Source organism: Cupressus sempervirens, chromosome 1, assembly GCF_028749045.1.
Source record: "Cupressus sempervirens isolate cs-2001-9-10 chromosome 1, ASM2874904v1, whole genome shotgun sequence".
Taxonomy (NCBI): Eukaryota; Viridiplantae; Streptophyta; class Pinopsida; order Cupressales; family Cupressaceae; genus Cupressus; species Cupressus sempervirens.
The window spans coordinates 487204672-487227207 of NC_143118.1; the positions used below are offsets into that span (position 1 = coordinate 487204672).

General features: G+C 32.3%; 1 protein-coding gene across 1 annotated transcript; it reads left to right on the forward strand.

Annotated features, from left to right (window-relative positions):
- The first annotated feature begins 4887 nt into the window (after positions 1-4887).
- LOC149578384 (uncharacterized) lies at positions 4888-5935 on the forward strand. The gene is made up of 4 exons (XM_089800275.1): positions 4888-5168; positions 5295-5469; positions 5698-5781; positions 5873-5935. The coding sequence occupies exons 1-4, from the start codon at positions 4888-4890 to the stop codon at positions 5933-5935; spliced, it is 603 nt and encodes a 200-aa protein (XP_089656401.1).
- Positions 5936-22536: the final 16601 nt, after the last annotated feature.

Consider the following 22536-nt stretch of genomic DNA (forward strand, 5'->3'; position numbering starts at 1 on the left):
TTTTGTGAATCTTTGGAAAGTTAATTCTTTATTACCTAATTAGAATATAGTTGATTGCAGTTTGAAAAGTTTGATTGTTTGTGAAATTTTGAGGGGACAAGGTTATTTTTGGTAATATGGGTTGTGAAGTGTATAAAAGGATACAAATATGGTTTCATTTGGTTTCATATGATATTTATGTTGCTGATTCAATTATTATATTGAAGAAAATAAAACAAGTATATTAGTTGGAATTGGAAAATTAATCTATGTTTTCTTCCAATTAGTATAACTAGAATTATGTGTATGTTAGACTATGCAAGTGTGATCCTTTAGATTGGGTGGCTATCATAAAGCGAGTAACTTGTGGTGATAGAAATATGTTGCCGAATGCCCTTCGACACTAGTCTAGATCCTTATGGGAAAGTTTATGACAGTTAGTTAATCAAGTGGTAATATTTAAAATTTCATGGGTTGGGAATCATATAAAAAGATAAGAACATTATGGTTTCACCTGACATATTGAGTTCTACGAGTGGTTAAACGTAGATTCTTATGTTGACACCCATGGACTATTGGATCATTACCTTGTCGTATTCTATGCGAGTTTATTTCTGCATATCTGCATGTAGGAAATTATGTACTTGCTTTATAATTGATTGTGAAAAGAAATTTGTATTTTCAGTATATCTGTTATTTGGATTAAATGAATATGGTTTTCTCATAAAATCTAACATGCAGGTTTACCAAAGATCTTTTTGATTTATTCAGTATACTAAGCCCTATTTGGTGTGTTGTGTTTGTGCTAATCTGATTACAGGTTTGAGATATTTTTGATTACGGACCTAGAAGAATTGGCTGATTAGCATTCAAAATCAGAGATTAATTTGAATGTATTTAAAATGTCACTATTGTACTTTTGATAAGAGTATCAATATGTAATATCATGAGAATTTCTGGAGTTTGATTGTGTCGTAATTTTTAAGTATCAATATGATTAACTTTCTGATCTAATAATTTGGTAAAAAAAAATACATTGCTGATTTCGAGTACTTTAATGTACCTATTGTATTAAGGTTATTATAATCAAAAGGAGATTTTTTTTAAAAAAATTATTCGGGTTTTAATCTATCTGTATGTTTTTTTTTGGTTGTTATTTTGATTTTGTGATGGGTAGGGTTTTACATTTGGTATCAAATCTAGGTTGGGTTAAAACACTCGGGACTCGATAAGTTTAATTAGGGTTTTCATTATGCTTCCTATCAGATTTTAATTAAATCTCTTTTGCTTAGAAATTTTAGTATGCCTCTTGTTACACGAGGAGCATGGGGATGAGGTATCCCTAATGCTGATGCCAAAGCAGGCAAAGGCAGAGGTGGTCGTAGGGGCCATAGTCATGGCCAGGGTAGAGGTCGTGGCCTAGGAAGGGGTCAAGTTTGTCAAGCAATGCTTGATGATGAAATTCCTCATGATGAAGAGCAAGGGGGATTTCAAGCTGATATTCTTCAGCAAATTCTTGGACGTTTGGATGGGATTGAAGCTAGGAATAAAATTCCTGGTGGGGAAGAAAATGCTCAGGATTTACAAATTCCCAATGCCAATCAAGGTGTAGTAGTGGATCCTATTATCAGGACTCAGCTTAAAGACATCTATAAGCTCAAAGGTCCATATTTTAATGGAACTGAAGCTGGTAATGAAGCTAAAGCCTGGATTTTAAACATCGAAAGATGTTTTATATTGCATGATTATCACACTAATGTGATGGTTCAATGGACTACAATGCAGTTAAGGTCTTTTGCATCTATTTGGTGGGAAATGGAATTCGAACACCTTGGACTTCATATTTCTCAAGTCACTTGGGAATTGTTCTTAGAGTGGTTTCGGGAAAGGTTTATGTCTAAGTACTGGCAGCAAACCAAGTTTGAGGAATTCTTTAGCATTTCTCAAGGAAATTCAACAATGGAAATGTTTGAATGAAGATTCTTTCAGCTTAAGAAGTATTTTGGTTGGAATGAAGGTGATAAACCTTTAGTGCAGCACTTTATCTAGGGTTTAAATCCTAGGATCGGTGAGGAAGTGAGAAATTTCAAACCTAAATCTGTTAAGGAAGTTGTTGATTAGGCTAAGCTTGCTGAAATGAAATCTAGTTTTTCAACCAAGAGTGTTGTTAACCCATCTATTGCTAGCAGCAATAAAAATTAGAAATCCTTCAGGGATGATTCTAAGGCAGCACCTAGTGGCTATGGTAGTAAATCCCAAAAGAGGAAGTTTAATAAGTTTACCAAATCAGACAAGGGATTTAAGGTCCCTGAATTACCTAAATCCATTAAGCCTATTGAAAGTGTGAAATAGAGTTTTGCACCACCATAAGAAAATTCCTCATAGGATAAGAGCACAAAAAGAGGAGCAGAATGTTGGCATTGTGGGTAGTTGGGTCATTTACAGTGGAATTGTCCTCTTAAAGGTAATAATCAAGGGAGGCCAAGGGCATCAGGTTCTGAGGCTACTATTGGAGATTCTAGAAGGAACCATCATATTTTTGCTACTGTGGATCATAATCAAGGAGAACATTAGAACACGGTGATTAAGGCTAAAGGTACTTATCAAGGTACAAAAATTTCCATTTTATTTGACTCAGGTGCCACTAATTCTTTCATTTCTGCCAATTTGGTTAAACTTTGTAATATTCCTATGAGAAAGTCTAAGTTGGCATGGCAAGTTGAGTTAGCTTCTGGATCTAAGGTAGAAACTGGGCTGATTGCGGTAGATTGTGAAATTCATCTTAAGGCATTTACCACTTTAGTAAACCTCGGAGTCATTTCTCTAGGTACCTATGATGTAATTTTAGGAATGGACTGGTTGGATTAGCACCACACTGTAATTGGTTGCAGTGAAAAGATTATTGAATGCATTGATGATTTTGGAGCAAGTAAATTTATATCAGGTATTATGAGACCTATTTCTTTTAGAATATTATCCACTAAACAACTTCAAAAGTGTTTACAGAAAGGCTGCAAACTGTTTGCTATTTCTGTCAATGATTTTTATGAACCTTTGGTTAACCAAACTATTTTAGACCATCTGTTACTGAAGGAATTTTCAAATATCTTTGTAACAGAGATTCTGGGTATTCCACCCAAGAGAGAAATAGACTTTAGGATTGATCTTGTGCCTGGAACTGAACCAATTTCTAAAACTCCTTACCGTATGATAGCACAAGAATTGGTAGAACTCAAAGTTCAACTTGAAGAACTTCTTGAGAAAGGGCTGATTAGACCTAGTGTCTCTCCTTGGGGTGCACCTGTTATCTTCGTTAAGAAGAAAGATGGATCACTAAGACTATGTATCGATTACAGATAGTTGAATAAAGTTACTATCAAGAATAGGTATCCATTGCCTAGGATTGATGACTTATTTGATCAAGTGAAGGGTGCTAAGGTATTTTCTAAAATTGATCTTAAATTTGGGTACCATCAGCTTAGAATTCAAGAAGCCAATATCCATAAAATAGCTTTTCAAACTAGGTATGGGCATTAAAAATTCATTGTTGTACCTTTTGGTTTAATGAATGTGCCAGCAGTATTTATGAGTCTAATGCAAGGAGTTTTTAGAACCTTGCTTGATAAGTTTGTAGTTGTCTTTCTGGATGACATTTTGGTTTATTCTAACTCCTTGGAGGAGCATGAACAACATTTGAGACAATTTTTTGAATGTCTCCAAAGGAATAAGCTATATGCTAATCGTAATAAGTGTGACTTTTTCAAATTAGAAATTAGTTACCTTGGACACATTATCATGGGAGATGGAATAGCTATGGATCTAGCTAAGATTAGAGCTATTTTAGATTGGCTAGCACCAACAAACATGTCTAAAGTGAAAAGTTTTATGGGTCTAGCAAGTTATTACTGAAGGTTTGTGGCTAATTTCTCAAAAATAGCACATCCTATCACTTCTCTTCATAAAAAAGGTAAGAAATTTGTCTGGTCAGATAAGTGCGAAGAGGCTTTTTAGCATCTTAAAGAACATTTGACTAGCACACCTGTATTGGTCATACCTAATCCTTGTAAAGAGTTTGTGGTTTGCACAGATGCTTCATTGGATGGATTAGGAGCAGTTTTAATGCAAGATGGCAAGGTGATTGCGTATGAATCAAGAAAACTCAAGGATCATGAGATAAATTATCCTACTCATGATTTGGAACTTGTTGCAGTAATGCATGCATTGACCAAATGGCGACATTTTCTCCTTGGACAATATTTTGAGTTACGTACTAATCATAGAAGTCTTCAATACATTTTCACACAGACTAATCTGAATGCACAACAACATAGATGGATGGAATTTTTGTGTGAATATAACTTTGAAGTTAAATATGTAGAAGGAAAAGAGAATAAGGTGGTTGATGCACTTAGCAGAAGACATCATGAACTTTCTTCTTTAACTCTCTCAGTGGATTTGAAGGAGAAAATATTGCAAAATCTAATTATCGATCCTTGGTTTTTAGATGTGAAGGCTGTTATAGATAGTGGCAGCATGTTAGAGGGCAGATTTGAAGGTTACTCTATCAACACTAATGGATTTCTGACCTACAGATGTAGTATTTATGTTCCTGAGGTTGGAGAGCTTCAAATTTTTGTAATGTCTAAAGCTCATAAAGCACCCTATTCAGCACATCCTAGTGTTAAGAAAATGAATGCTGATCTTAAACAACATTACTATTGGCTAGGTATGAAAAGGGATATTGCAAATTTTTTTGCTAGATGTCTAGCATGTCAAAGGGTGAAAGCTGAACATCAGCATCCTGTTGGTTTACTTCAATCTCACAGTGTGCCTGAATGGAAATGGGATATCATCTCCATTGATTTTATCGTGGGGTTACCTTTATCAGCTAGGTGACATGATTCAATCATGGTTGTAGTGGACAGGTTAACCAAAGTTACACATTTTGTTCCCGTAAGATCTTCATATAATGCTGCATCTGTAGCCCGTATTTATATGGAACAGATAGTAAGACTGCATGGGATTCTGAAGAAGATCATTTTGGATAGGGACCCAGTTTTCACATCTTCACTTTGGAGGTCTATGCAATGTGAACTTGGTACTCAACTAAATTCAAGTTCTGCATATCGTCCTGAGACTGATGGACAAACTGAGCATGTAAATCAAATTTTGGAAGACATGCTCAGAATGTACGTCATGGATAGGCAGAACAAGTGGGAAGAATTCTTGCATTTGGTTGAATTTGCATATAATAATGATTATCATAGCTTTATAGGTATGGCTCCATTTCAAGCTTTATATGGATGACCATGTAGAACACCCTTGAGCTGGGATAATTTGGAAGATAGAATTCTCCTAGGTCCTGAAATGCTCCAAGATATGGAACAACAAGTGAAACAAATCAGGGAACACCTTGTTACAACAAAAGACAGACAAAAAAAGTATGCAGATATGCATAGGATTGAGCATCAGTTTTTGGTTGGGAACAAAGTATTTCTGTGAGTCAGACCTAGAAAAAGTCCTATTAGATATGGTAAAGGTTCCAAATTATCTCCACATTTTGTAGGACCTTTTGAAATTTTGGAACATGTTGGTTGGGTTACCTACAGACTTGCTTTGCCTCCTAGTCTATCTCGAATCCATGATTTCTTTCATGTGTTTGTTTTGAGGAAATTCATACCTCATATCACTCATGTTCTGAATTGGAATAAATTACAGGTAGTGGATGGCCAATTGATGCTGGAACCAGTGCAGATTGTCCAACGAAGAGAACTAAATCTCAGAGGTTGCAAGGTGGAACAGGTAAAGGTATTATGGGACCATAATGATGATACCTCCACAACTTGGGAAGATTTAGGGGCAATGAAAGCTTCACATCCTCATTTTTTTTCAGGCTTTTAGGAGTAAGGCTAAGCTAGTGAGGGAGAGTGTCATGGCCCTGACAGTCTACGTCTAACACTTTGGAATCTATGATTAGTTTACTCTTCTGAATGGTTTGGTGTTAAAATTAGTTTTATTATGGCATTATTATGTTAACTCTTCGAAGAATTTAGATATTTCTTAAAATCTGATTCTTAGATAAGATGTTTTAGGTTTTCAGCTTTGTGTTATATTCAGAATCTTATTATCTGAATCAATCCAGATTCAGGAATGAAATTTAAAAAATAAAAATAAAATCAATGTTAGTATGGTTTCAGTTATACCTTTGATTGATTCATACTTTCAGATTTATACACATATATACATATAGTGATTTTAAAACAGTGTTAGTATCTTGGAATCTGTTGTTGCCAATTTTTAAGTGTATATATATATATATATATGTATATATGTATGTATGTATATTTATAACATTGATATATATATATATATATATAGGAGTGTATTAGTATAGAATAATTATATATATATATATACATATATATATGTATATGTAATTATGGTATATTTATGCGCTTGTATTTATATTAATACAGGTTATAATTATACGTATACATGTATGTATACTTATTGATTAGCATTGATATTCATGGTAATTAGGATTAATATTAATATTAATATTAATATAAATATAAATATTACTATTAATGTTAGTACCTAAAACTAAGTTAGAAAGAGTTAATACCTAGACTTTCTATCGATTGAATTAAACTAAGTCTTAATCTAAACTTATGCCTAGCCTAAGTTTTCAATTCTTAAACTATACTCGGCATAATTTTGAACTTGGCAAGGGGTTTTGGGTTTTGGAGAAAGGCGGCATTACAGATGCAATTAATTCTTGTAGGTTGTATTTTGTACTTCGACCACCATGTGTTGGAAGAGGCCAGAAAAGTGAGTTTAAGGGATAAGTTTGTTATTATGAGCATTGAATTGTTTTTTTTTTATCTGTCATTGTGGTTTGGTGATTTCGAGTTTTGTCCGCCATTGTTGGGGATCATGGAAGTTCTGTGGAATGGGTTCCTCTATATTTTCTATGGGAAATTGATGACCATGCTGAAAATTTGTGATTCTCCCTAGCCTTAAAGAGGTTCATGTTTTCATTTTTCTTTGGGGTTCTGTCATTTCATGGTTTTATTTTGCTCATTATCATCTCTTAAAAGGTTTCATTAGTTCTCTGTGGCAAGATTTTGAGAGATTGAAGGTTAGGCTATGAATTTGGAAACAGAGGGTTTCTCCAGGCATCTTTGTTGTGTTTCTTCCTGCACTTTCATAGGCAAGGGGCTTTTCCTTAACTCTATCTTATGGTTAATATTATGTTTCATTTAGATTTGTGAATGTTGCATATCAAATTTTTTTATAAACCTAGAATCGAGTGTGTGAATAAAAATGCATTGTTCTTGTGTTTGCAATGAGTTTATAATGATATTATGGGTGTTCATGAAATTAAATGTTGTTTAGAATGGATTAGAAATCAATGATTTTATGTTTCTCACAAAATGTAAATGAGGGTTTCTTAGCCTTTCAAGGTAGTCACTTTCTATGCAGTTTTTGGTTGTTTTGTGGTTGGTATTTTATAGAGCCACTAGGAACTGTAGACGGCCATTTAGTTTTACAGTGCCATTAAACATTCTTTAAATGATTATACTTTTGTTTTAAGTTTTGGTTTTAGAAAGCATTTAGTGAATGAGAAGGTTACGTGGGAAGTAACCCGACTATTGTATAATCTCATCATTTTTATGTAATTAGGTTATGAGGATAATGTTTCATAACTATGTCATTGGTAGCTAATGTGGATTTCAAAGAATACTGTGTTTTTCATATCTCTATTTTCATTATATTTCAAGTTGTATGCGGCTCAGCTATGAACACGGGTTTGCAGTCTTTGAATCTGTGACTATAATTCGAGGGCATCAAAGTGTAAATGGGGGTGAGTAATTTTGTCTCTGGCTCGATGAAATTGGAATTGGAATTCGTTTATGTTTTTTTTTAAAGTCGTGGGTTTGGGAAAATTTGTGTTATACAACCTATTGTGTGTTTGAATCAGTATTCATTATGAACTATATTCGCGAACTAAAATATAGACATTAGGCCAAACAGTTAGAAGTGATTTCTAAAATATGGTTGGATCTTTATGTAGTCAACCTAGATTTATCATGTTTTATTTTAAACGTTGGAAATAACATGGAGATTTAGTCGATACCCTGACTGTGGATGATGTTTAGTAATCATAGATAACTGCAAAAAAGTTTATGTCGATATTTGTAACTTAGAGTAATGATGATATTTGGAATGGAAAGAGGTATTTTGTCAAACAAGTTTTTAGAAATTGATAAAATTGTTATTAGGGCACTGTGTGTGTCACAGATTTAAATAGTAAGGTGATGTATTTGAAATAGGAATTATAGTTTTTGGTATCAGCAAATTTTAAAATTAACAATGGAAATAATTATGATTTTATTTTAATTTTTGACTATAAATTCATAAGGCTTAAGATATATATATGTGTGTGTGTGTGTGTGTGTGTGTGTGTGTTGGTATAGGTAAGTGAGTATATATATATATGTATATGTATCAACATATACGTATTTCCTTATGAATAGATTTTTAGAATTTAAATTTATATTAATAATCAAGAGGCTACTGTGATTACTAGTCTTGGAATGGAAATTGATTACTTTTCATTTTCTGATGTTAGTTAGTAATAGCATTTGCAGATAGTTTTATTTCTATTATTTTAAATGAAATGATTATTTTGTGAATCTTTGGAAAGTTAATTCTTTATTACCTAATTAGAATATAGTTGATTACAGTTTGAAAAGTTTGACTGTTTGTGAAATTTTGAGGGGACAAGGTTGTTTTTGGTAATATGGGTTGTGAAGTGTATGAAAGGATACAAATATGGTTTCATTTGGTTTCATATGATATTTATGTTGTTGATTCAATTATTATATTGAAGAAAATAAAACAAGTGTATTAGTTGGAATTGGAAAATTAATCTATGTTTTCTTCCAATTAGTATAACTAGAATTATGTGTATGTTAGATTATGCAAGTGTATCCTTTAGATTGGGTGGTTGTCATAAAGTGAGTAACTTGTGGTGATAGAAATATGTTTCCGAATGCCCTCTGACACTAGTCTAGATCCTTGTGGGAAAGTTTATGATAGTTAGTTAATCAAGTGGTAATATTTAAAATTTCATGGGTTGGAAATCATATAAAAAGATAAGAACATTATGGTTTCACTTGACATATTGAGTTCTACGAGTGGCTAAACGTAGATTCTTATGTTGACACCCATGGACTACTGGATCATTACCTTGTCATATTCTATGCGAGTTTATTTCTGCATAGCTGCATGTAGGAAATTATGTACTTTCTTTATAATTGATTGTGAAAAGAAAATTGTATTTTCAGTATATCTGTTATTTGGATTAAATGAATATGGTTTTATCATAAAATCTAATATGCAGGTTTATTGGAGATCTTTTTGATTTATTCAGTATACTAAGCCCTGTTTGGTGTGTTATGTTTGTGCTAATCTGATTATAGGTTCAGGATATGTTTGATTACAAACCTAGAAGAATGGGCTGATTAGCATTTAAAATCAGAGATTAATTTGAATGTATTTAAATGTCACTATTGTACTTTTGATAAGAGTATTGATATGATTAAATTTCTGATGTAATAATTTGGTAAAAAAAAATACATTGCTGATTTTGAGTACTTTAATGTACTTATTGTATTAAGGTTATTATAATGAAATGGAGATTTGCTTTAAAAAAATTGTTCGGGTTTTAATCTATCTGTATGTTTTTTTTTTGTTGTTATTTTTGTTTTGTGATGGGTAGGGTATTACAAGTAGTGTCTTATTTTTATAATTTTACTCTTATCACAATAGGTGTATCAACTAGCTTAGAATTATCCATCCCTTGTGTCTTCAAGATTTCTTTCACATATTTAGACAAAGTCACATATATACCTTTCTTTTATTGATAAAATTTCAATTCAATGAATATTTTTAGCTCACCAAACATTGACATTTAAAATTCAAAAAATTTCTTACTCAACATGTCATTTCCACCAAATATTTTAGAAATAAACAACATATCTTTAGATTCATCTTGTGAATATATATTATTGTTTTCACTTGTAGCAAATCCAATCTTAATCAGATAAGAGTGTAATCTTTTATGCTATGCTCTATGGGCTTGTTTCAATCGATACAATGTTTTATTCAACTTTTAGACCATGTTATTATTTTTAGGTTCAATAAATCCTTCATTTTGTTCAATATATACTTCCTCCTCAAGTATCCCATTTAGAATTGCATATTTTACATCCATTTGATATACTTTGAACTTCTTTTATGTAGAATAAGACAACAATGTTCTTACTCCTTCCAATCTTTCCATAGGTACACAATTTTAACCATAATAATTTCCTTCTTCTTGTGCATAACATTTACAAACCAATCTTGGCTTGTTTCTTACCACTTCTCCATTCTCATCTAACTTGTTTCTAAAAATTCATTTGGTTCCAGTCACTTTTTTTTTTGTAGATCTTGGTACTAATTTACAAGTATTGTTCTTCTCAATCTGATCAATCTCCTTGTCCATATCATTAACCCAATATGCATCATCCAAAGCATCCTTTACTATTCTAGGTTCAAAATCAATAATTAAACAAGTACTATCTCTTAAACTACTTGTTTTTCCTCCAACACTTTTGTCTCCAATTATTTGTTTAGGTGAATGATTCTTCCTCACATATTTTGCAAAAATAGGTTTAGTTCTTTGATTTTTAAATATTTCCTTCACTCAATAGAGGTTTAGCTTCCTATTCAAATTGAACTATCTTATGCTTGGATAAAGAATTCTATAACTTGGGTGTTATTGACTGATTCTTGGTAGCTTTGTGTTGTGACTCAGGTAGAGTATAAGGTGCCTCTTCATAGACATTTACAAAATTATTATAATATTTATGAACCTTCTTTCTTTCCACATTGGTCTTCTCTACAAACTCATCAAATCTTACATTTTTACTTTCAATCATCTTATTAGTAGCTTTGCTCAAACATTTATTAGATTTACTCTTAGATGAGTAACCATGGAATATACCTTCATCTCCTTTAACATCAATTTTACCAATCCTTGTATCCTTGTGAATATAACACCTAAATTTAAATATTTTGAAATAACTTACATCCAATGTATGACCATACCAAAGTTCATAGGGTATCTTGTTTGTTCATTTCTTCAATTGAACTTAGTTGAGAGTACAAACAACATAACTAATTGTGTCTCTGGAGAAAATTTGAGAAACCTCTTTCTCAATCATCAAAGTCCTTGCATAATCCATAAGTGACCTATTTCTCCTTTCAAAAATCCCATTTTGTTGTGGTGTCCTCAAGGTAGATAATTTCCTTTTCATACCATTCTTAATACAAAAGTTAGAGAATTCAATAGACATAAACTCACCATCACTATCGGATCAATAAAATTTGATAGACTTGCCACTTTCCTTTTCAACTCTAGCTATTTACCATTTAAACATATCAAAGGCATGTGATTTCACCTTAATAAAAATTAAAGTCATCATTCTTTAATAATCATAAAAAAAATATGAAATATCTATTACCATAGTAACTATCAACACTAATTAGACCACATAGATCTATATGTGCCAATTCTAGGATATCATTTGAAGTGTGTCCCTTGCTAGAAAAACTAGACTTTGTCATCTTACTAAGATAACATTCTTTACACATAGCATTCTCTAGTTTTTTCAAATTTGATAAGCCTCTTGCTCTTTTCTTTCTACTAATTTTCACCATGTTCTAAAATTTTACATTATGTAGCCTTTTATTTCATAACCACACATCCTCAATTCTAGAAAATAAGCATGTATCAACAATAGGATCAAGAGAGAATAAATTACCTTTTGTACCTTTTGTTTGAATTCTTGTTCTAATCAAATTACCTTCATGGTTAAAGATCTTAATCTTTATTTTCTCAAATTCCATCCTATGACCTAAGTTATTTAACTATGACTCAAAATATTATATTTAAGTCCCTAGACCCATATGCATAATTACATTTGATATTCTCATTCAACATTAGTGATCCTTTACCTTTCACCAAGCATGGAACATCATTGCCTAGCTTAATTGTTCCACCATCATTAATTTCTTCATATTTATCAAATTTACTTAGATCACTAGTAATGTGATGTGAGAACCCATTATCAATAATCCATGAGTCATTATTACTAACATGTAGTTTCATTTTCATACCTTCCACAATTTGGATCTTCCTAGATTGCAACATAAACCATTTCAACTACTTCCTTATCATCATCAGAACTTGACTTGATATGATCTTTCTCAACTATGTAGCATGACTTCTTTCCTTTGTCTTTGTAGTCCTTGTTCTTCCTTTACTTGAAACATTTCTATCACTCTTATTTATGTTAGGATATTTAGTAGCAAAGTGAGCAACCTCATTATATTTGAATCAAATCAAGAATCATTTACCTTTTTATTTACCTTTACCTCTTAATAACCTTCTTACAATAAATTCTTCAAGCTCATCTAGATCGTCTTTAGATTCAGACTCACTTGCTTCTCTATTTTGATTTTCTTTCTTTGAAAGCTAATGGTTAGTGAAGACTTAAATGCATTTCTCATTGTACCCATATTATTAGCATAATTAATCAACTAGAACATCAAGTGCCAAATCATTACCAGTCATAGCTCGTACTTCTTTAATTGTAAAAAAATTGATAGCATAAATAAGAAGAAGATTCCTAAGAACTTTACTTACAATTTTAGAATTAAGGATGGTTCCTCTAGAAGCTCTAATTGCACTAATCATTTCTTAGATTTAGTTCACATATTTTACAATATTCTCACCTTCTTTCATTCTGATATTATCATACTTTCCTCTCAAGCTTTCAAACCTAGCTCTTACCATATTTGTATCCCCACCATGTAAAAGTTTCAGTTTATCCCACATATTTTTATTATTAGTTCAGTTCTTGATATCATCAAACTTGGTTTCATTGAATTAGATACAATCTCAATCATCAGGCAATTGTGGGTCCTCTTCTCATTCATTTGTTCCACAGTCAAGGGACTAGTAGGGGTAACATATTTATGCTCCGACCAATGTGTGACATTATCTCCAATTCTAGAAAGATGTATCTTCATTCTATCTTTCCATGAGGAAAATTTATCCATGTTTATCTTTGGTACCTCTCTCTTATACATCTTTGATATTTTTCTCAGGTTCCTTTAAACTTCTTTCTCCAAGAATTGTGATCTAATACCAATTGTTATATAATTATGGGGGGTAGGGGTGAATCAATTATGTCTAGTTATCATGTAGTCCCTTCAAATAATTTTAGTACCAATAAGTCTTCATAAAATTACCAACAATCACTCTATGTAATCATTCAACTTATCATTTATCTCTTTCAATAACTTTATTCCAAACTATTGACTTATTTTTCTTTACATTACTAAGTGTCAATAAACTAACTTAGTCATTACCTTGCAATTACTTAGTCATTACCAAGTTTTAATAAGTTATAAAACATGTAAATATAACTTGCAACACAAGTAACATTCACACATTTGACACCATTATTATAACATGGAAACCCTATGAAGGGAAAAAAAACACCTAGGACTAACAACCCAAAAAATATTCACTCTTCTAAAGTGAGCTCTACTAGGAGGAAATCTTGTTAAAGGTTACATACACATTGTTGATGTGACCTTTTTAGAGGATTTCACCAAAATATGATCTAGACCTTATCACTCCTTGATCTTGTCTAAAGAGTGGCCTCCTTTAAAGGAATTACAAACACCACTAATTGATGTTTTTTTTTTTTTAAAGAAAAAGTGGCAAGCCACTATAATGTTTATTAATTTGATTCAACGAGGTCAACTGGGAAAGAATCAGTGAAGAAAACCTAGCATCATCCCTAAAGTTTACATGTATGTATATATTAATAGCAAAAAATTACAAAGGGTTATCACCCATCTGAAGATAACCTACTCTAAACTTCTACATAATACATATACAATCAGTTTAGCAACAAATAGATTTAGAGAAGCAACATAAGAGATACCCCCAATTGAAAGAAGGGTAATTCCAAAATGAACCCTTAAAACAATGCTTTGCAATTGTGCCCAATCTATAAGAACACAAACAGAGGCACCAGAGACCAACAAAGGGAATTCCATAGCCAAATCATGAAACTAAACTATGAACTAGCCAATCTAAATCAAAATTTAGCACACTGATAGAATCCCAACGATTATGTTCTAGTGGTTGTGGAGTTACTGCCAATGCATTTAGCTAAGTGGGGGATGAAGCATTATGATCCGATAGCAAGTAAATCATGGCCATTCCAACTAACAAGATTCTTTCCACCACCCACTCACCCAATAACCATGGATTAGAAGGAAAAGATTGTTTCAAATAATTGATATTGCCGTTATCTATGGTTTTCTTCATTGCCTCAAAAACAATATAAAATTCATGCTTTTGCAAAATTTGAAAATGTGAAAACAGACCACCAACCAAAGCCATACCATTCCATAAATCATATTTTTGCATGGCCATCTCCAACTTATAATCTAGTCAGAAATGTGGTAGAATTACCTTACGAGCCAATCCTTGAAGTAACTCTGGAGATTGTAGAACGTCCATGGCATTGGAAAGGAAAATAGATATGACCTGGGAGGGATATAAAAACACAAGTGTTGAGGGATAGAGAAGCTCCTCATCAATGATGCACCGAATGGTTGAACTGACTGAGTGTGAGTTCAAAGCCAACATTTGACACAACACCTCATCCGTTATATGCCTAGGAAGCAAAACTTCATCTAATGTCTACTGTAGCCAAATCAAAATTTTTTTTGGCATAACTAAAAGATGTTGCATATGACATGTTGTGCAAACCAAATCTGTATCCCACCAAAAATTCATTTTTCAACACAATCTTAGCTTACAGACTGTATTTGCCTAATTAAGCCTTTGCAAATATTTTTGAAGATGATGCGAAGAGTCTTACTAAATAATTAGATTGCAATTTGTCATTTAATCTATCCACTGACATCCTAATCCTTCCTGTAAATAGTACTACAAACATTACTCCTTAAATATTTATATTTTTTCACATGAAGTAATCGACCAACATGACTTCAAAATTGAATATCATCAGATAATAAAAGATTTGGATCTTGAAAAAATTACGTTGAAAGTCATATCGATGTAAATGCTCTAAATAAAAGTGTGAAACATTAAATTCATTTTCATATGACACAAACTTATAAATAGGGTAACTTGACATCTAATAAGCATAACTTGACATTAGAGATACTCGAAGACTTGGCATCTGAATAAAGACTCAGTAACTAGGCACTAATTACTTTAATGCCAACTCGGTCCCTGAAAGGATCCTAAATACTTGGCGCTACTGAAGAATTTGGCACCTAAAGCCTGAATAACTTGGCACCAATTATCAGTATGCCAACTCGACACCTGAAAGATCCTGTATTCTTGGCACTATAGAATAACTCAGCACCTATAGCGTGAAGAGATAGACATTTGAAAATTTGATCGAGCTTGGCTCACAATGAAAAATACTAAGGAGCTTGACACTTGAAGAATGATGCATAGCTTGGAACATGAAACAAAATTACTCAGCTTCCTAAGATAACTTTCTCATCTCAAATAGAACTTGGCACCAGTTATCAAAATGCCAACTTGGCACCTAAAAAGATCTTATACACTTAGTACTATAGAATAACTCAACACCTATAGTATGAAGAGCTTGGCAGCTAAAAAATTGACTGAGCTCAACTCATAGTGAAAATTACTAAGGAGCTCAGCTCCTAAAGGATGATGCATAGCTCAACACATGAAAAAAATTACTCGGCATCTTAAGAAAACTTGCTCATCTCAAACAATACTACTATCAGCTGCTGTAATGTCATCATGAATAAGATTTTTTAAGACCTTATGTTGCTCAATAAAAGGTAGGGAATGAAAAGTGGAAACATTAACCCCATCACACCCAAATTTGAAATAAAATCTACAACTTTATTCCCTTCATGATAAGTATGCGAGAGGAAAACTTCCAAACATTCATCAAGGAGTCTCTAGATTTGATTGAGAACATACTTTAGTTTCTAGGAAATAATGCATCTATGAATACAAGCATCAATAATAACTGAAGAATCCCCTTCAATATGAAGCTTATTTAAATAGCCTTGTTTAGCTAATAAGAGCCCATCCAACAAAGCATGGGCCTCAACAATATTGTTTGTGTCAATAGGTAGGGGAGATACACTGATTGCTACAAGCTTACCAAACGAATTTTGAATACAAACCCCAAAACCCAAAGGACCAGGATTACCTCTAGAAGCACCAACAAAATTCAGCTTCCAAAAACCAAAAAATGGAGGTCTCCAACTGTTCTTCCTAAGTAAGATCTGAACTAGTGATGGACTAATCTTCCACCCATTAGGGATAAATAAAAGTTTCCATTCCTGGACAAGCTATGAATCCCAATGAGTCACAATCAAATTAAATTTAGTCCTTTTCAAACTAGAATTAGTCACTTCCAAGATAGACCTTTCAATACCATATAAGACAATATCTAATGGAAGAGATTCCTTTCTAAAGATACATTTATTTCTTTCCCACCAAATAACCCAAACTACCAAGGCTGGAACACATTTCCATAGGTTTGTAAATAATGATTTTTGATAAAGAATTGGCCAGGCTTGAAATAGATCCTAGAGATTGTTAGGCAAGGGAGTAGAATACTTAAGCTTGCTCAAAATAAAGCACCAACATTGTTAAGAAAATGAACAAGAAAGAAACAAATGATCCACAGTTTTTTCCTATTCCTTACAAAGAACACATTTAAATAGCTTAGCAATTTGTAGTCTATTCAGTTTGTCACTAGTTAAAATCCTGTGTTTTAATGCCAGCCATGCAAAACACCTTGCTTTAGGTAGAACTACCAAATTCCAACAAAATGAAAAAAATATGGATGTAGGTTTATTCAAATCATTATGTTGTAGAATTTTGTATCCCTCTTTCACTGAATATTTACCATCCTTAGTTGGAGCCCAAAAAATCCAATCTTGGGCATCAGAAAAGTAGACTGATCTTGAATTCAGAACATTTTGAAAATGGTTAATTTCCTGAAATGAAAGAGGCAACTTATTTGGGTCTTTCCAAACTATTTTATCTGAGCATTCAGAAACATATTCCACATATTGATTCAACTAGGTCCCCTAATGGATTTTTGCAACATGAATAATAGTCAAAGAAATCCCACTTTTAGATAAGGGAATTTGACCATTCCAGGAATCATTCCAAAAGTTAATACTAAGTCCATTGTTAACTTCCTAGGAAATATAGTCAATTATGATTTTATGTGAAGCTATCATAAAGTCCCAAACAACCAAACCTTTTGGAGGATTAGAAATCATTAAGACTCTAGAGGGATCATTGTTATCCAAATATTTTTGCCTCATAATTTTACACCACATGGACCGAGACTTAGAATACATGTGCCAAATCAATTTCCCACCAAATGCCTCATTTTTGAATGAAAGATCGTGGACTCCAGCCCCTCTGACATTAGAAGTGTGTGACATATCTTGCAAAGAGAAAAGTGGAATCTTTCAAGAATCATCCAGGTTTCTTGACTAGACGAAACCTTTGATCAATTTTTGAATTGTAACTAGTACTTTGGATGGAATCTCTAGGACAACAATAAAATAGTTAGGAATAGCAGCTAAAACTGATTTAATCAACAAAATTTGTCCTTCCAATGACAACCATCTAAATTTCCAAGATGCAATTTGACTCTGGATACGTTGAATAACTTAGGACCAATATGAAGACTTATTTGAACCCATGAAAAAAGGAATACCCAAATAGACTGAAGGTAAGAAATCTTCTAAAAAACCCAAGACCTATTTAACTTTTTTAGCAACCAAATTGACAAATTGATGTTACTATATAAGATTTCAAAGACTTGTTAGGTCCACTTGTTTTTCCTATATTTTTTTCTACAATGGTTAAAAAGTAATAGTAAAATGATTTGTTACGAATAGAAATTACCTTTTCTTGTTTAGATCTCTATTATGTTCTTGTCTCTATCTCGTCTCTCACTTTGATCTCCTATCACATTGTAATTTTGACTAGCCAATGTATGCTTTCTCTTTATCCTTACTCTCCTTGGTTCACTTGGCTCAACTATCCTCCTTTATATTTAACAACTCCATAGTTACATCAACCTTCTCATTAATGGATAAACTTCTAACCGACATAAACACTATCATAATCAGCAACCTAAAGTTTTCTTGATCATCTCCTTGAATATGTTAAAATATCTATTCAGATCTCTATAGAGGAAATCAGAATTCTTATATATTAGTGTTGGTATTTGGATGATTGTCACATATAAATGTAAAAATATTAATTTAGACTGAGAATGTATGCTATGACTAAACTATATGATTGATTTCTTTAAGTGACTATTGGTAGTCGAGAATGCCTTGGTTATTGGTTGTCTTCTACACACTAGCACAAAAACAACAATATGTGACTAAAAAAACCACTAAAATTTGTATATATGTGACTAATAGTAGTTAACATCTAGTCATTTACAACACTACCAAATTTACTACTAAGCAATTTTAGTCATGTATTTGATTACTAATTTTGATCATTGATTTAATGGAATATTTAGTAGTATATTTAATCATGTAGCTACTCACATACTTAGTATCATATTTAATCACATATTTAGTTGTATATTTGATAGTTGATTTAATCCTATATTTAGTAGCATATTTATTCATATATTTGGTCAAATATTTAGTATGTTTAGTCACATGTTTAGTGGTATATTTAGTAGCATATCTAGTAGTATATTTGATCAAATATTTAGTAGCATATTTAATAGTGTATTTGGTCATAATAGGGCATGATGGAATCAAACCATCATCCATCTACTTGTGAAGCAAGTTCTCTTCCATTGAGCTAGCACCCTTTTAAAAATGATCATAAAATAATGCTAAAGTTCTACCAAAATGCATAATTAGAAATTATCTTTAGATTCATATAGGTAAAATGCTAAAACCAATTAATATGGTAGCATTAGTGTCTTACCCATGGTGACAAGCAGTTGACAAGTGAATCCCAAAGCTTTAAAAACATCCTTTATAAAATTTACATGATCTTTCTTTTTTAGATTTCCAACAATGCTTCCAAGACATACAAGGAAGTGTTGTTGTTCAGGATAACATCTTTTCATCTATAAACCCTTGATAAAATCTACATGTACCTATTCTAGTCCATTAGGTTCCATTCCTACCACAAGCTCTACCAAGATTCTTCTAGCCTCATCCAACAAACTTTCAAAAACATCAATTCCAACATACATGCATTTGAATTAACCACAAGACCAAAAAAATCAAACCCCAAAATATTGGGTACAATACAATACATTCACTTGGATTCAATCATGTGCTTCCTCTATAGATTATACAGTGCTTCACTATTAGAAAAACAATCATGCATTCACAAATTTCTATTGGTATTTTTTTATGGAACATTTTCCTCTATAGGTATGTTTTCTTTTCTAGATGTATACCTATGTGGTTTTTCTTAGAAATGTATATTTCATATCTATTATTTTCATGTTTCTCATACTAAGCTCTTTATAGATTCTTCTTTTTAATTTCTCTTTTCTAAGAATTTGTATATTGTTTAGAATAGAGTGTCCCCTTTATAGTATGGCATTATATTTCTGTTTTTGTATATTAGATGTTGTCATTTTATGCATGGATATCAGGTTTTTCTTATGACTCATCCTTATGTTCTTCAAGATTTTCTTATATAATCTACCATGGATTTCCTTTCTTGTCTCACATTTGGGGGGCAATAGCCTTTTTACATTCTTTTTATTTCTTCTATAAATATACTTTCTTTAAGATTACATGGAATTTGTTCATTACGTGACATTTTTCTTTTCTTTATGAAGAATTGTTCTCTCTTTTAAAACATGTGCATGTCCTAGGTCACCAACTCTTCTTTATCAAGTAAATCTATGTCCATTATGAACATTTTCTCATTTTTGGAGATTATTATTATTCATCCAAGGATCCCTATTTCACCTATATAAATATAGAGGATTAAATACATACATTCTTGTTCTTCTTCCCTTCAAATTGGAGAAGTTATAATTAAGCACTCCTCTAAGGTTTATTTCTTGTTATTAAAATTTCTCCCTTTTCAAGATCTTCTTTCCATAAGTGGCACATCTTTTTCACAATTTTCTATGTTCTTGGATTGCAAGAGTCATAGCTCTTCACTCTAAACATAGTCCACATTGTTTCTAGAAGGATATCTCCTTGTTTCATAAGTAGGTATCATCTTTCTCTTCCTTCTCATGCACATTTTCCATATACATGATAAGAAAGGGGCATACATTCACCATCCTTGTATATATTTTTTGCTTATATGGGGTAGTAAATATGAATTTTAAGCATGGATTTCAGTACTTTAGCCCTAGATGCTAGGTATGCTTTCTAACTCATTCTAAAATCTATGAATTTTTACTTCATCCCTCTTTAGCACACAAAAACACATATGATAAATCTCATAATGAGTAATGTAGAAAAAATTTCTAAATTTCATTCATGGGTAACACATATAGATACATATATGCTAAATCTTATATTCTGGTAAGGCATAACAACTTGTTAAGTCCCAATATTGGTAATGCATTCAAATGTAACATGCTAGGTCCCATACATAGGTAACACATCTTTTACACTAGACCATACCATGGTGATACAATGTATGTTGATCTATGAATGGAACTTTGGTGGGTTGGATAGTGGGTTATCACCCCATTAGACTATTTAAACACCATCTTTTCAAAAAAATCTCTTGTGTATTCATAGTAGGGTGGACACTTTGGTGAGAGATGTAATCACTTAGTTTTTCCTCTTTTTCTTTCATGATAGTAGAGATAGATCAAGAAGCTATGATGATTAATGGTATTTCTCTTGTATTTCTCATGTCATCATTTTATTTTCTTGTCATAGTTTTCCAAACATGATATTAGTAGGGGAGATGTTTCTTTAGCTGAGGTTTCTCTCATTAGTTTCTTGTTTTTGTCCTCTTTTTCCTTTACACCCTCATGTATGCACATGGAGTTAGGATGCTTGATCTTGAGGGCTTGTTCTCTTTACTAAGTGATTTCATGTCTCATTGAGATTCATCAAAATCTTGTTCCACTCTTCTTCTTCTCTCTACTTTATTGCAAGCATGGGTTGATCCATCCTTTTGCAAAATTGGAGGCTAAATGTACTATCTTAAATGGGATAACTCCAATTCAATGAAGGTTTAGCACCTATAAAATGTGAGATCATTAGTCTCCTTCTCTCTTTCATCTTGTCTTCCCTTTTCTATCCTTCCTCCTAGGTATAATTAGGGAAAAACCTAATAGATCCTCTTTAAATATTCTATTTCCATGGTGTTAAACTTGAGGTAGGATCTATTTCACCTAGGTTCCTCCCTTCCCTCCATTTGATCCAGTTGGAATCTACTCATACCAAAATGATATTTCCTTAGAATTTGGACCTAATTTTATGATCATGATACCTATTTTGGAGCCCTAAGACAACCTGAAGGGGGTTTTGCACCTGATCATCAGGGGTATAGTTTTTCCCTTGATCAATTAGGGACACAGTCCTCCCCTAATGGGCCAATCAATGGTGCAGTGCAACCCTGATAAAGATCTATTTTTGTTCCTCTCTTTAGGTCTTGTGTTTGAAGATGTTCGAGTGTTTTATAGGTCCATTAGCATGTGTGAGTTAGTTAATTCCAATCTCTTAATAAAACCTTCTATTTGCTCCATTTTTCACATCACAACATCTTGATTTAAGGTATCTAAGTATCATATCATCAAGCATCCAAGTTCACAAGGTATCAAGTGTTCTTCAACCATTCAAGGAATTTAAGTTTTCCTCCATTGAAGATCAAGGATTTATGCATTCAAGTCATTGAAGGATTTTATGCTATATCTTCTATTACATTTTCAACATTCAATATTTCCATCCATACATTCAAGACTCTTTATTGCATCTTCTACATGATTTACAAAGAAAAATTTCAAGCACATGCATTCAAGAAGGTTTTGGTTTCACTTTGATTTCTTTTCTAGGATTTTTGAAGTTGATTCAACATTATATCATCTACATACTTGATTACATTCCAAATTTAAGAGCATATTCATAGATTCTTATTGTTTCATATGAGATCTATCACTACTACTTGCTAGAATTCCATTTCAATTATTTCACTTCAAAGCTAATTCCTAAATTGGGGTTTGACTAAGGAAATCCACCTCAAATAAATAATAATAATTTCTTTATTTTTTAGGTTTTAGATCTTGGATTGGAGAGCATGTTATGGATCTAGATACCCTTTTCAACTCTTTAAAGAACTACAAAATGAAAATCAACATCTCACACCTTCTATAAGGGGTGCACTATGGCCCTATAGATCTAGTT